The 16,599-nt window shown below is 40.8% G+C and overlaps 1 protein-coding gene across 30 annotated transcripts in view; it reads right to left on the minus strand.

Moving 5' to 3' along the window:
- Kcnma1 (potassium calcium-activated channel subfamily M alpha 1) overlaps positions 1-16,599 on the minus strand; it is a 736,611-nt gene that overhangs the window by 202,475 nt on the left and 517,537 nt on the right. For all 30 annotated transcript variants that reach the window (XM_063238715.1, XM_063238714.1, XM_063238712.1 and 27 more), the window contains one exon: positions 12,222-12,377. In XM_063238715.1, the coding sequence (XP_063094785.1) occupies positions 12,222-12,377 (156 nt within the window). The remainder of the gene's footprint in view (positions 1-12,221; positions 12,378-16,599) is intronic.

The raw sequence follows: 16,599 nt of genomic DNA on the forward strand, positions 1-16,599 counted from the left end.
ATATATTAGCCCATAAAGCATTCTTTTATTTTTTTTTATCAGTACTGGGGATTGAACTCACGACTCCGTGCTTGCAAGGCAGGTGCTTATGCCATTGAGGTAAATCCCCAGCCCCCCATAAAACATTCTTAAGTGACTGCACAGGCATTGAAATTATCCCAGGCATAATATCTGACCATAGTGCCTTAAAGTTGGAAATTAATGGCAAAAGAAATTGCAAAAATGCATAAATACACAGAAATTAAATAACAACCTTTTGAACAATCAGTGGGCTATGGATGAAATTAAAGAAGAAATAAAGCAATACCTACAATTCAATGAAAATGCAGAAACAACATACAGCAATCTGTGAGATGCAATGAAAGCATTCTTAAGAGGAAAATATATAGCAATAAATTTTCATATCAAGAAAACATGATGCACATAAATAAACAACCTAATGATTCATCTCAAACTTCTAGAAAAACAATAGCACATTAAATCCAAAGCTCATAGAAGAGAGAAAATTGTAAAAATTAGAGCAGAAATCAATGCAATTGAAACTAAAAAAGCAACACAAAGAATTAATGAATCAAAAATCTGGTTTTTTGAGAGAATAAACAAAATTGACAAACCTCTAACTAACCTTATAAAGAAAACGAAAGGAAACAACCCAAATTCACACAATAAGGGCTGAAAAGGGAAAATTATGACAGATGCCATGGAAATACAAAAGATCATAAATACCTTCTTTGAAAAATCTCTATTCACATAGAGTGGAAAACACAGAGGAAATGGACAGACATCTAGAGACATACGAACTACCAAAGTTCAACCAAGAAGATATAGCAATTTTGAACAACCCAATATCAGCTATTGAAATTGAAAACATATTTAAAAACTTACCAACAGAGAAACACCCAGGTCCTGATGGATTCACGGCTGAATTCTACAAGACATTTAGAGATTTGATACCAATACGCCTTAAACTCTTGAATGAAATTGAAAAAGATGCAATCCTCCCTAAATCATTCCTGGAGGCCAAAACCAGAGAAAGACCCAACCAAAAAGAAGAACTATAGGTCAGTCTCACTAATGAACATTGATGCAAAGATTCTCAATAAAATACTGGCAAATAGAATGCAGCAAATCATCAAGAAGATTATACATCATGACCAAGTGGGATTCATCCCAGGAATGCAGGGATGGTTTAACATATGCAAATCAATAAATATAATACACCACAACAACAGAGCCCAAAACAAAAACCACATGGTCATCTCAATAGATGCAGAAAAAGCTTTCAATAAAGTCCAACACATGCTCATGATAAAAACCCTTCAGAAACTCAGAATACATGTTGTCTACCTCAATTTTATAAAGAACATTTATGACAAACCAACAGCCAACATTACACTAAATGAACAAAAATTGAAAGCTTTCACTTTAAAACTTGGAAAAGACAAGGATGTCCACTATCACCACTCCTATTCAACACAGTTCTGGAAACACTGGCCAGAGCAATCTGGCAAGAGAGAGAAATAAAAGGAATAAAGATAGAAAAGGAAGAAGTTAAATTATCATGATTTGCAGATAACATGATACTTTACATAGGAGATCAAAAAACTCCATTAAAAGATGACTAGAAGTAATAAACAAATTCAGAAGTGTAGCTGGATACAAAGTCAGTGCTCAAAAATCAATAGCATTCCTGTACACAAACCAAAAACTCACTGAAAGAGAAATTATGGAAATATCACCCTTCACAATAGCATCTAAAAAAATGAAATACCTAACTAAGTGTAACCTAACTAAGAATGTAAAAGACCTATATGCTGAAAATTATACTACACTAAAAAAGGAGATTAAAGAGGATATTAGAAAATGGAAGGATATTCCTTGCTCTTGGCTAGGAAGAACCAACGTTGCGAAAATGACCATACTCCCAAAATTGTTATACAGGTTTAATGCAATCTCAGTCAAAATGCCATTAACATACCTCACACATCTAAAGAAAACACTCCTAAAATTCATTTGGAAACAGAAGAAATCTAGAATAGCAAAGACAATTTTGAGCAACAAAGGCAAGGCAGAAGGCATCTCAATTCCTGACTTGAAACTATACTACAAAGCCACAGTGATAAAATCAGCATGGTACTGGCAAAGAAATAGACCTGAGGATCAATAGAACAGATTAGAAGGTGCAAACACAACTATAAAGGCACTCCGCCACTTGATATTTGACAAAGGGGCTAAACATGGTCACTGGAAGAAAGATAGCCTCTTAAATAAATGGTGCTGAAAAAAAATGGCTCTCTAAAACTAGACCCATGCCTATCACCATGCACTAAATTGAAGTCTAAATGGATCAAAGGCCTAAATATTAAAACAGAAACACTAAATCTACTGGAAGACAAGGTAGGTAGAAGTCTTGGAGACATAGGGATAGGCAGAGAATTCATGAACAAAATGCAAACTGCACAGGAAACACTTCAAAGAATCAACAACTGGGATCTCATATTATTGAAAAGTTTCTGCACTTCAAAAGAAATCATCTATGAGTAAAAAGAAAACCCACAGAATGGGAAAGAATTTTAGCCAGCAACCCCTCAGACAAAAGGACTTATATCCAGAACATATAAAGAACTGAAAAACATCAAACCTTCTAAATTCAACGACCCTCTCCAAAAATGGACGTCTGAGATAAACACACAGTTCTCAGATGAACATATACAAATGGCAAATAAATACATGAAGAAATATTCACCACCAATGGTCATTCAAAAAAAGTAAATTAAAACAGCACTGAGATTTCATCTCACTCCCGAAAAAATGGCTGCCATCAAGAAATAACTAAAAATAAATGCTGGCAAGGCTGTGGGGGGAATGGAAAACTGCTCCACTGCTGGTGGGAGTGCAGACTGGTGCAGCCACTGTGGAAATCAGTGTGGAGAATTCTCAGAAGACTAGGATTGGAAGTTCCATTCAAACTAGTTATTCCCCTCCTGGGTATTTTCCCAGAAAAACTGAAAAGGTAATATCACAGCAATATATGTGCACCCATGTTCATAGCAGCACAATTTTTAATAGCTAAATCTTGGAAACAAGCAAGATGCCCTTCAATCGCAGAGAGGATGAAAAAAATGTGGTATTTTTATACAATGGAATATTACTCGGCTATAAAAAAGGATGGTCTTGAGGCCTTCATAGGCAAATGGAGACAACTTGAGGCTATCCTCATTAGTGAAATAAATAAGAATCACATTTATAAATATCACATTGTGTCTCTAGTGTAAAAAGTAATAAAAACTGTAGGAGTAATAAAACCCAAACTGTGCAATTGCTATTGTAAAAAAGAGAGGAAAAGAAAGTGCTCTAAAGCATATAACTGCATGTATGTTTAAGTGGATAGGATTGATAACCATATTACTAAGTTTTTGTTGGATAGTTGAACAGAACTCTTCGCAGTTTCACTGCTTGAAGGTCCACTTTGTATGCTTTACTTTTGTAACTTGAACAACTATTTGTAAGCGGACAATATATAATTATCAACTAGTGATTTACTATTGTTTATTTTTTGAAATTATGTATTATTTTCATCCTTTTTCTGTTTTGTTTTTTATTCTTTAAATTTAAAAAAACTGAGTATAAAAAATTGGGGAGGCTAAAACTATTCTGTATCCTTTTTGTAGTGACAGTGAGGTGACATACAACTCTGCCTATATGTGTTTAAATGCACAAACCTGTATATACACAAAACTAACTTTCAATTATATTAATTTCAAAAATAAAAAGACAAAAAAGATATCTGGGCAATTATAATCACTTCTGGGTGTTAGCAGAAAAACATGGTTTAAGCGCTTTCCTATCACGGAAAATGGCCAAAGAAACATTGCTAAGGGAAACTGGAATTCTCTGTTTATCACCCCAAGCCTTGCCATCTGCATCCAAGTTGTTTTTGAGTTTTCTGAATCTTTCATTATAATTAGAAGGAGTCTGTAAGCATTAGGGTTAGCCATACTTATTCTCTAAGAAATTTTCCTTTATTATTGGGTCAACACAATTTAATCTTCTGGATCTCATTTCTTCTTCCCTCTGCTGAAAGTCTACCATCCTGCATTCTGACCCACACATTCCTTCTTTCAGGTGCTTGGGACTAAGTTTTCTAGCTTTCTTACACCCCTTGGCAAAAATGTCAACTCCCTTCTCTGACTGATTGCAACATTTGACTTGAGCAACAAACCTTTCCATTCCAGAAGGAATCCTGGTCTAGCTCGAACTGCTGAGGTCCTTTTCTGAGTAAGCACCATTGAGTGGAATATGAATTTCCTAACTTTAAAAACTATTGATGTTTTATAGGTTGGTCTGGTTGGCAGAAAATATTAGATTCTACATTTCTAACTATTGCAGATTGCTTTCTTGGAAGGCACTGATGAATGTAAAATCAATCAGTGTTTGTATCATAGTTGAAACATTTCTCTAGGAGAAGCAACGTGAAAGGGTAGGAAAGCACTGAGTGGGGTGCCAGCCTGTGTCTTTCAACAGCTAACTGTGCAGCCAGAAGCTGTCAGATTCTCACTTCACTCTCCCAGAAGGGTAGGGACTAGGTCCTCCTCCTTCCTACTCCACAGTTAAGGAGGGTCAGAGGCATAAACTACTATGCATTTGTCAAATTTTCCATGTGATATTGAATAAAATGTTCATGTATTCTCATCAAACAAGAAAAAATTGAAATGCAAGTGTGCACTTCAAGAGTTTCTTTTGAGGTAAGTGGAAAAGTGCTGTACAAATTTAGGGTATCCCTACAAATGTAAAGTTCTTGACAAAATGCCCACTATATGCAATCAATGGTGGTTGCTTGGTTTGCACTCCCTAGATGGGTAGAATGGTGGCCTCAGAGTTCTCAACTGTTCACCCTTCTTCTGGGCATATACTCACAGTTGATGTGGCTTTATTGATAACCAACAGACTTCAAGAATCTGAGATTGTATTCCTTTTAGATTTTTTGTTTGTTATATAATTACTGATAGTAGATAAAGGCTAAATTAAAAATCTGGAAGACCAGGGAGACCAGGTGGGCACAGCCTGGGATGCCCAGGTGTACTCGGGAATACAAGCAATTAATTAGCGGAGATAATCTCTGAAAGAACTCAGTTTGATATTTATCCAGAGGCCAGTTTGAGATGATGCCCCTTATTTCACATCGGTGACAATATCCTGCCAGCTGATAAGGACAAGAGTGAGCCACAGCTTCTCCTGGGTTGTCACATTAAGTTCTGACCACTGCGGCTCTTACGGCTCCATCACCAGTGGGCCCAAGGCTCTGTGTGAGTTATGTAATCTTTCCACACTCCCTTCCCCTTTGTTCAGTCCATGCCAAGAGCCAAATAAAAGAATCCATATGTGATTACAGCTATAAAACCAAAAGGAAAATATTAAATGAAAATATAACATTTTGGGGTTTCTAAGTTTGTTTTACCTTTAATGCTAGACAGACAGTTTACACAAATCATTTTGCTGCAAAGTACAGAATAATGAGTTAAATGTGTTCCCTGTCACCATCAATCATGTACGTTTGCCTTTGATTGACCAAACATATAAGACACATGAAATGATTTTCTAATCATGTTAGGAGGATAGAGGGAGTGAGCAGGAGAGAAGTTGGGGAGAGAGAGCCTCAATTTCTTTTATTGTATTCAGAAGTCCCATTGACATTTTCTGGCAACCTTCTCACATGCTATATGGTCTTCTCTTTGCTAATAATGTTTGCCTTGAGAATTTGTAAAGGTCTGAGAACCCTTTAATTCAATGTTCTAGAAATTACCAGGGCCATCGGGGAACAGAATCCTTGTTAATAGGTTGTAGCTTACTTTTCTCTGTTTGGAATAGTTTTCATGAAAGTTTCTCTACTTAGATGTGGCGTGATGACCCTGGGCACAGTGGTGCTGGAGAAGATAGTGTTTGAGGCACTGATGGAGCTTCTGACCCAAAGAAAAGTGACAAACAACAGACAGGGTACGATAGTTTTGGGCCAAATGGGATACTGGGGTTTTCAGCAAATTCATTTCAACTCATGGGTATTTATTTTGATTTGTGAACTTACGCAATACACTGCCTGGAAGTCAAAATGGTTTATAACCAAATTTAACCAACCTCCATGTGGTGCTTGGGAAGGATTATAAAGCTTTGTGTTTCAAGTTTTTACATTGAGGCAAAGCTTATTAATTTGGCAAAAGAGCTAGACCCAGTAGCAGAGAAAGACATGTTCAGAACCGAGATCATACCAAAGTTTAAGCTCCTACTGGTCCTGGTGTCCCACCCCCACATACCCCAGTATGTGGAGCACATGCTGGCAGATCTAGGCAGAAGCAAAAGCATACATTCATTTACACCGCAAACATATTAACTGAGTACCTACTATGAGTCTTTTGCTGTTCTAGGCACTGAAACTTCAGCAGGTCACCCCTGGCTTTCCCATTCATCCACTGCCTCAGAGGAAAAAGAACAACAAGCAATGCTACCCAGAAAATAAAGGGGTGTTGCAAGGGTGTGCATGTAGGGGGAGTGAATTCCCACGTGGAAATCATCACCCCAGGAAGCCAAGAACACCTATATCCATCATGGAAACATGGAAAAGTGGACACCTACCTTGTAAGAAGCCCTCAGAAATCCCAGAGGTCTTTACGTTTACTCACTTTCTTCTTGACTTCCATGCATTTGCCTCCCTTCATCTGGTCTACGGAGCTTATGCCCCAGACTGTAAGAATTGCTCACTGTGATATTAATTCTGTATGTTAACCAGTAGCGAGTCAGGAGGTTTGATTAAACATTATTCTGGGTGTGTTCATGAGGGTGTTTCTGGATGAGATTAGCATGAGAGTTGGTGGATTGAGTAGACTGTCTGCCAGTGTGGGTGGACCGCATCCACTCCATCAGAGGCCTGCAGGGAACAGGGAGGAGGGACGAAGGTGAATTTTCGCTCTCTGCCTGACGGTCTTGAGCTGGGACATATCTCCTGCTTTCAGATACAGGCTGAATCTTACCCCATCAACTAGCCTGATTCTCAGTTTCAGACTCAGAATGACACTGCGCCATCAGCTCTTCAGGGTCTCCAGGGTTTGCAGACCTTGTGATTTAGCCTCCAAACAGCAAAAGTCAATTCTACCAACTACCTCTTTCAATTACAGACAGACAGATGTAGAGTGATATAAACAGACATGTATTACTTAAAAATGGGGACATGTTCCAGGAAATGCATCACTAGGTGATTCACTAAGTGTGATCATCATAATGTATATTTATTCAAACCATGATGGCAATATAATCTTAGGGGACCACTGTTGTATATACAGTCTGTCATTGAACCAAATGCTGTTTGTAGGCATTACACACACACACACAAACACACACACACACACACACACACACACACACACACACACTCTATTGGTTCTGTTTCTGTAGAGATGGCTAATACACTCATTTTTTCCCAGGAGCACCTACCTAAACCTCCTCAGCCCTTTGGATCCATTTGGTTTAGACTCCAATTAGTTTAGGCTCAATTAATTTTACCTGCCAAATACAGCAGTGTGTAACACCAACCCCTTCTTGGGACCTAATGCATTCTTTATCTGTCTCAGTCCAGCTAAACTAACCCATTGCCCATTTTTCTTGGTGTGTGTGTGTGCATGCACGTGCACATGTGCATGCTGGAAATCACACTCAGGACCATATCAGTAAAAAGCAAGCACTTGTGTCACTGAACTATAACCCTAGCCCTTCTGTCTTAATGCAGTGACCACTGCACTTCCAGGCCAAGAGAGAAAGGTGTACAAGACCCATAAGCTGGGACTGTGCAATCATGTACCCACATGTCCCAGTCAGATCAGAACCTTCCTGAAGCTTACTGATGACTCCTCACTGTAAGGCTAATGTATTGAGTATGCACTGTTTGCAGCACAGGTGGTGCCCATGAAATCTCTATTGAAGCAGCACCCCCACAAATGTCAGAAAAATAAGGATGGGCTAGGACGATGGTGCTTGATAGGAATTACTCTTATCTTTAATTTGTCTATTCCAAACTGTATGTCCTCACACAGGTCAGTTTTTAATTCATGGTAACTGCCACTGTAGGGTAAAGAAGATAACAGTGCCATGTTTGCTTAGGCACATCATGGGAATTAAATGAAATAATGGGCATTTACATTAAGTACAAGGATTCAATATATTTTAGCAATTACTAAAGAGTCTCAATTTGTTTTTCAGTTCCTAAGCCAGATTATTTTTACAGGGATATGTACAAACACACATATTTCCATTAATCAAAACTGGAGGTGTCAAAATTATCCCCTTGGCTATAATTAGTGTTAGGACTATGTATTCCAGAAAGTTTATCTCAATATGGTAACAGCAATAATGAACAAATAGTTTGTGTGTCTAGTCACACCACTTTGGCCAACAGACAATCTGAAAAACACAGGCCAAAGTTTCTTAGCACTTTTTCACTCAAAAATGGAAAATGTGATACAGAAAGCTGTTGTGATTGATATTAAGTAAATTTTTACCCATAATCCCTAGTTATCTAAATGTACTAATTGGAAGTCTCTAAGTAGAATGAAAAAACAATCTTTACAGTAAATCACTCTCACAGTTACATACACAATTTATTATGTCTAAGGATGATTCATCTTAGAAGGAATAATAGCACCATTCACAAAAATGCCAGATCAAGACCCACTCTGAAACCTCATATGCTGAAGAGAAAGTTAAGTATACACAGTAAAACTGGAAAACAAAAACAAGAAAATCAATGATCTTAAATTTCATCCAAGTGAGGAGGCCAAGAGAGGGCAAAGCGTGGCCACTCATTTGAGGATGGGGCAATGCCAGACAGGCCAAATTAGATCTTTATTTTGGTCTTTGCAGAAGGCCTTAAGGAGATGCTCACTGGAACCTGATTGGCCAGTGGAAGGACAGCAGAGAGTGGTGAGCAAACAGGATGTCCCAGACCTATTCATAATATGCTTAAGACACGGGGACCAGGACTTTTGTCTGCTCTCCTCAAGGGGACACAAGGATGATATGGCCCCACTGCACAAAGTGCTTTGCTGTCATGAACAAAAGCTACTGAGCTGTAGGACCCCCGGGCTACCACCCCCAGCCTCTTTCCTAAAGGTACTAGATGGAAAGTTAGCATGGATTTGTAAATCCCAGCATATCAGAAACAATACAGGGCACTCTCTGAAGTTTAAATGGAGTAAGTTAAGGATAGAGAACCAAGAAGAGACTATCTTTCAGAGTAGTTACTAAACTTAAAGAATTCATTACTCCTAAAGAGATGGGTTAAAAATATAAACCAATTTTCCAGATGTTTAGATCAACTCAGAGATAACACAGCAACATGAGAAATGGGTTTTGGGGTGCAGTGACCTAGGGCCCTAGGGTTAAAACCTCTGAGAACAATAATAATGGAGAGTATTAATAAGTATTTTCCTTATATTTCTTAATATGACTTAGCTGGGCTTCTTTTGTGATTCCTATATGGCAGCGTCTCTCTATGTTTTATTAAAATTTATCATTCTCCCTTTTGGTCTTAGTTTTTTGGTTCCACAAGCTCAGCAGCTAGCCACTATGCTTCTGCCTGTGAGACACCCTTGCCATCACAGTGTCACTTGTCCTTCTTTGAGCAAAGGAAGAACAGGCTATAATCTTCAGAACGAAGCAATACACACTCTCTACCCAGATAATAGAGAAGGTAAGCTCACACTTCACATTTGGCTTCCAGAAATGCTAAGCATTCCCAAAGGATCAAATCCTGCCAAAGCCTGCTCCCTTCTCTCTCCATCCTAATAGTCCTGCCTGTCCCTGAGATAAATTCTCTACGGTAGGAGATGGGGTCATTGGTGGAGGAAGTGATTTCTGTTATACTTACAAATTTCTTTCTCCATCTGTCCCCATCAAAAGTAAGTAAGGGCTTTGTGACCTCTGGAATAAGAGATATATAAAATACGCCAAGGGAAACATCATACTGGTGTTCACCAGGACCTAAAAGAGGCAAGCATCTGGGACTTGGGGAGTAAGAATACAATGATGATGATATAGAATGAGGGAGGCATGAATAAGCCTGTCCTGAGTCTAATGGGAAAAAGAAAACATGAAGAGATAGCTTATTACTTGCAGATCGTACATGTTAGCAGATTCCAACATAAGGACCACCTTAGTATCAAAAGGCCACATTGGGGTAGCTACTTTCAAACACGGAGAAATTGGCCCTGGACAGAAATAATGCAGTAATAGAACCCTGGGAGGGACATGTGTTTTCAGTTACACAAGGGTCAGGTCCAGCCTTTCCCACAGGCTCTTCCTAAACAGGAACTTGGCAATGGGATTAGCAAAGCTGGAGGGGACGTCATTGGTTTTAGAGGTGAGACCCATCAGGGTCCCGAGGAAAGCTGGGCAGAAGTTCTCCCTGCTGGTAAAAGCACCAAGGAATCAGTGTCACATCCACTTTATTAATTTTCTTGACAGCCAGTTCTAGTTACCATGCAGGCACACAAAATCAAAACATACGCATGTCAAGTGGCCCCATCTGTGGTGGGGCCCTGCCAAGGGCCATGTCACTTCAACAGGAGGAAACAGAGCCCAGCTCCTCAGACCATGTGCTTGGTGCTGGGAGCAGTCTCCTGCTGAAGGAAACCACTGGAGCTTGGATGAAAGAGCCAGAGGAGTTCTTGTGGTGACAGTCCTTTATCCTGGCTCTGGGCTCCTTACACTGAACAGAAGAGTCTTAAGAGGCACACAGCCACATCTGGTCATAGGAGCCTGTCACTAAACACAGACACACAGACCTCCTGGCTGCTTACATTCTGCCTGCATTCAGTTTCATCCATGCAGGACAATAGCAGCCTGGGATAAGGGAGACATTTAAAAGAAAGCAATGTTCATATTTGTGAGTGGAGTCTGAGCTCAGATTTCAGTTGAGCTGAGGTCTTATTATGTAATAAGCGCAGGAGAAAAAAGAAACTTAAATCAAGGTATTGACTACCATGAGTTCTCATGCAGCTCCAACACAACTTATCTTGGTAGAGCACCATTAACCATCTATCAGCTCCTGTTGCAAATTAGATGCATTCCAAACAGAAGACCTAGAAAGATTCCTGCTGTAAGTGACCCAACTCACACATTCCCAGGCTGAGCACAGAGCACCTGCATCCTCCTGCTCTATGCCTATTTCTTAAGCCTGCTTCTGACCACACACAAGACCACCTCCTCAACTCCCCCATCATCCACCTTGACCACTACTAATTCACTGGCTGTGCAGCGGGAAGGAGAATGTAAATCTGGATCTGCAGCTAATTGACACCAGTGCCTCGTAAGAAAGGCCTAACCCAGGCAGGTTTGACCACACTGGTCTGCCACTTTGATGACCTAAGCTAAGAGCAACCTACAGACAGGAATTAGAGATATAATTGTCTTGTACTTCTGAAGCCTTCTTAGTAGAGGCCTAGGCTCCTCAACCCAAAGCCCTGGAGATGCTTAATCAGTCCTGGCCTGCGAGGGTAGAGCTGGTCTGTTCACTCCTTGCTTGAGCTGGTCCAACAATCAGTGGCCACTTTGGGGATGGTAGAGCGGCTGCCCAGTCAGCTCTGCGGGGTAGCAGCTGACAAGGAAATGAACACATCTCCAGTGCCCATCTCTCAGGGTAAAGGACTCAGTTCATCCTGTCATTCTCCATTCAAATAGCCATGGCATGTCAGCCTTGCTGGCCTCCTTGATTGTGCAGAAATAAATAAATGAATTATGTTGTTAGGGTTTGGGCTCCGGCACAAACACATGGTCTGCATTTATGCACACAGTGAGAGGTCCACCAGCCACTTGATATAAAAGAGCAAAATGATAATTCTTTTCTTTAGGCACTCTGGTACCATATGGAACGTATATAAATCATATTTTTGTTTTAACAGCGGAGGCTTTGTTGATAGATAAACATGTGGTTTGTCAAAAAAAAAAGAGAAAGGATTGTGCTTTGAACAATCATTTAATGGCCGTAGATGTGCCAAATAAAAATAAAAACATAATTTTGAAAGGAGCTGGCCTCATGCCCAAATCCATACCAAAGAATTTCTCCTTAACCAAACTGGTTAAAGCCTGTCGATCTGTTTTGAGTTTAAGCTGTGCTCTCTACTCAACCCCGTGACAAATGGAACCCTGGGCTAATGTGCTCTAATAAGACAAGACGCTACCTTTATGAATGACCTCATGGAGAAGAGGTTGGCGAGCATCGTGGAGAGGCCTTGAGCCAGGCAGCTCTGGGCTATGAAACCCAACTTTAGCTCCGCGAGGCAGATTGCATCATCCCCCTCTTTCCAATTCCAGCTCGGGATGTTTAGCAGATGGGCCTGCGGAAACAGAAACAGGTACAAGAGCTCGCTTTGTTACACATTCTATTGTCTCAGATCTTATTGGGAGACGCAGCAGTGTCTGAGTGCTCAGGGTCAACCAGACTCATCCTCCTTTTCCTTTGCTTGGCTCTGAGGTTTGATGCTTTGTTTCCCACCTCTGTGCATCACTCTTCCACATCTTTGCAACATGACTTCTGCATTTATCAAGCCCAAGTCCTTGATTCAGGTTCAGTCTTTTAACCAAATAAGGGCCAAAAGAAATGTTTTCTTGTGACAGACACATCAGCCCTTATTATGAGGATATCTGGCTACGTTGTTCAAACATTGGCTCCTCACTTAAACCAAGGAGCGTGATCAATAACTTCCTGAGAAAAATGAGAAGATAAGAGGAGGTGAGCGTTCTGGGAAAGATCTCAAGAGGAACCATTAAGAGAGCCAGGAAAGTCTGGACTGAAGAAGGACACAGGACGGTCACATCTGAAGCCCTCAGGTACTGCTGCACTGACGGGAGATTTGCCTTGTTTTGTTCGGGAGCCAGAATTACGACTGGCTGCCGTGTGCTATAAGAAAGCAGTTTGTACAATTTGTCTAAGTACGTGGAGAAGGCCACCTAGAAAAACATAAAATATCTGTCCCTCAGACTTAGCATTTCTCAGTTTGCCTTGCATGGAAGGTTGAATCAGAGACCCCCTCTGAGTCCCTGCATATGCCAAGAGCTCACGGCTCTGAAATTAATTTCTCTCCCACATCAGCAAACACAAGGATTACCAAAGGAAGGGCCTCTTCACTTTTATACAGTATAGAAAGCTGTACCAGACAGATGAGAGATTCCACTGTAGAAACTTAGACCAAGGCCAAGGGCCCCATGCTTTGCTTTCAGAAATAACACTCTTGTGAAATTTCCTTCTTGCAAAATTCACTATTGTGACAATCTTGCGAGTCCCAAGTCAACAATGTTTATTCCTAGGAAAGATGACAGTAAGAGTATGGCTCTGCTGGTCCTGTGTGTGGGCCACAGAGGGTGGTGATTTCTGTCACACTGAGTACCAGGGGACCTTCTCCACATTTGTACACTCAATTCCTACAACTGGCCCTCTCATTTGTCCCATTTCTCAACCCAGTCTTCATCGGCTTGGGGAGGCAATTTTTCTTCTCTATTTCCATAGCACTGTAGACAGCCCACTAATTTATGTGGAAAACTATTCATTTGCAGAAAGATCATCTGAGAAGAATGAGAAGGAATGATCTTTAAATAATGAAATTGTATAAAACAAGAGATTTGGGTGGTCCAAGCCTTAGAGAGACACCATATGACCTCCATGCCACCTTCAAGAAACAAAGTCTTTTCACAAAAGCCCCTCATGCTAGGTACAAAGCTCAGGCATTTCAGCATTGGGTTCCTTAAGCTCCCATCTGGTTTGGGTTTTGGAGACATATTTTACATGCTATGCAGGAAAGTCAAGTTTGTTTCAGGCTCCCACGGCCCCTTTCTTGGCCATCATAATTTCACCAATCATGGGGCAGGATGTGAGGTTGAGATTCCAAAGGCTTGGAGGGATCTGTGGGCATGAAATGGAGGAGGAAGACCCAAGAGCTCCAATTCTTTGTTTCTGGCAACTTGGTCCTCTTTCATTTGAGAGAAATCGGGTTTAGTGGAAAATGTTAGCATTTCTGCACAGGAGCCTAGAGACAAATCCTGTCTGATTTAAAGGAGAGAAAGAGCAGAAACAGCCAGCTCAACTCCATCCTTCATTTCTGCTACTGAACAATTGCTCATCTCATGAAGGATACTGAACATCGGCTTTCCTAAGAAATCATGAATCCCAGGCCTGGTTCTATTTCTCACTGTTTATATAACCAAAGTGGCGCCATGATGAACAAAGAGGCCAATGGAGAGCAGATAGCACCATTCCTATAGCTTATATCGCAAATGCAGCTCAAAAACCTGTGTGTTAAAAGCATGGTCTCCAGGTAGGTGCCACTGTGAGGTGGTAGAACCTTTGGGTGGCAGCTGTTAGTAAGAGGTGCTTAAGTCACTGGGGGTATGCAATTTCTCTTCTTTTTGTTTCCTGGCCATAAGGTTTTATTCTACCATAAAAACCTGGTTGTGCTGCCTCACAGAGGCCCAAAGGAACACAGCCAGTTGACCATGGACTGAACCCTTCTAAGCTATTAACTGGAGTAAAACTTTTCTCATTATAAACTGACTATGTCAGGTATTTGTGATAGTTACAGAAACCTGACTAACCCAAGTATGATGGCTGATGGTGACAAAGCTCAGAGACTGTGCATCTGCAGAGGACTTGACTTCCAAGCCAGAGACAATGGCCTTTTTCAGTAGAATCTTCTGGGAAAATTCATGAATAGATAAATCATCAGGAATGAGACTTTTCTAAGACCTCTAAGTGATCCTTTCCTTGAAGAGCTTCACCATTTATACTTAAATCAGGAAGAAACACCATCTGCATTCAAAGATGGCTAGATTGAATGTGCTTCTCTCTGTTAAACCAAGAAATATTGAAGAGCTCCAGTGCTGAGAGAACCAGGCCCTCTAGAAGCCCATCCTCAGGAACCATAATGTGATTCAGTGGGCTGCGGCTCCATTGAAAGAGCTACAATAGCTCAATCGAAGGTGGCAATGGGCTGTTCTGTCTCTAAGCTTTCTGACTTCTCAGCGGCTAAGCTTTGCGCTTACCAAACTGGTTCTATCTGTGAGAAAGCTTAGACCCCTTGGTCTAAAGTTATGAAGAATATTAAATACACAGGTGGTCCCAACAGGGCTAAATGTGATAATGGATGTGAAACTCCTTTAAAACCAGAAAGTATGACATAAATGTCTGCAATTATTATGATGACATGTGCAATGCTAGGATTACATGGAGGAAAAAGTAGTTTCTCTGCTACCCTCTTGTTTCTCAAATATCACCTCCTGAGATCACAGGGGATTGAGATTCTATATATTTCAAAGCCGGTGTCCAATTATGGAATCAACAGACACATGGAATATATTCATGATGTCGGTTTTCACACACTCCTCAGATTGTCCCCGAATGCAAGTATAAATGGATGGAGATCCACAGGCATCCTAGGATGGGTGCAGAAAAAGTGTCAAAAGAGGAAGAAATATACATTGGAAAAAGAAGGGGAAGAAAAGCATGCTGAAAAGATGAGTGGAAGGGTGTTAGGAAAGACAGCAAAACCAGGAAGCAGAGTAAAGAACATCCGGAATCTCCACAGAATAGATGACAAGGACAAGTGGACTTTCCATTCTTTCTCTAAAAGAAGCAAACAACAGAAAAAATGCCCTGTGTCATAGTCACTCCATCCTATGTCCTTCTTAGCTTTTAGGGTTTTAAGCGGACCCTGAAACCAGACTGAAATGGTTCTGAACAAAATGTTTTCAGTTAATCATGGGTCCATTGATGTCTTCATCATTGTTTCTGAAGAAGTACAAGGCAAAAAATTTTAAGGACATTCAGGTGATCACTGATCAAGTACTGCTAGATCCTAGGCTAGTTGAACAGCTTCAGGTTTGACAAGGACTAGGCAGCTGAAGTCCTTAATTTCTTAAAGATGCTACATCAGCATTCATTGGAAAGAGGGGAGAAAAGGGACGTGACATTCCTTCCTAAATATGCAACATTAATTTTCCTATTCAGTCTAAATTCAGCCAAAAAATCTAAACAACAGGTTAAAGTACTCCCACACTGAGTGAAATTTCAAAGCACAAATGAAAGAAGGAGCGTTCCTGATGGCAGGTGCTGTCACCACTCTCAACCTTGCTCATCAAATTCACCTCCACCTACAGGGGCTGCCCTCTGAAAGCTGCTGCAGATTGATGCCTGAGAGTTACCAACACCTCTCAGTGGATCTCTTCAGTGCCCTTGACTTTTCCAGAGACAAACAGGAGAATGTAACCTTGGGTGCCCACCACCAAATGCACTGGCTGGAGAGTGACACCATCTGCACTGCAGCCACCTGCCGAGGGATGGGCAAGGATTGGCATCAGGCAGCCACTTTGAGTGGTGGGCCAGTCACAGACAGCAGGCTCCAGTCCATAGTGGCCCCTGATGGGCCTCCACACAGCAAAATGGGCCAGCACTTGCCAGCAATTAAGAAATAATGGCACCGCACTGGTGCATTTGGCAGAATGAGGATCCTCTGGGTCACCTGACAGCCTATTTCATAAGGAAGATGGCTTAGAAGATGGGGCACAGTC

Source organism: Cavia porcellus, unplaced genomic scaffold (assembly GCF_034190915.1).
Source record: "Cavia porcellus strain 051 isolate PalLab524CR breed Dunkin Hartley unplaced genomic scaffold, mCavPor4.1 scaffold_28, whole genome shotgun sequence".
Taxonomy (NCBI): Eukaryota; Metazoa; Chordata; class Mammalia; order Rodentia; family Caviidae; genus Cavia; species Cavia porcellus.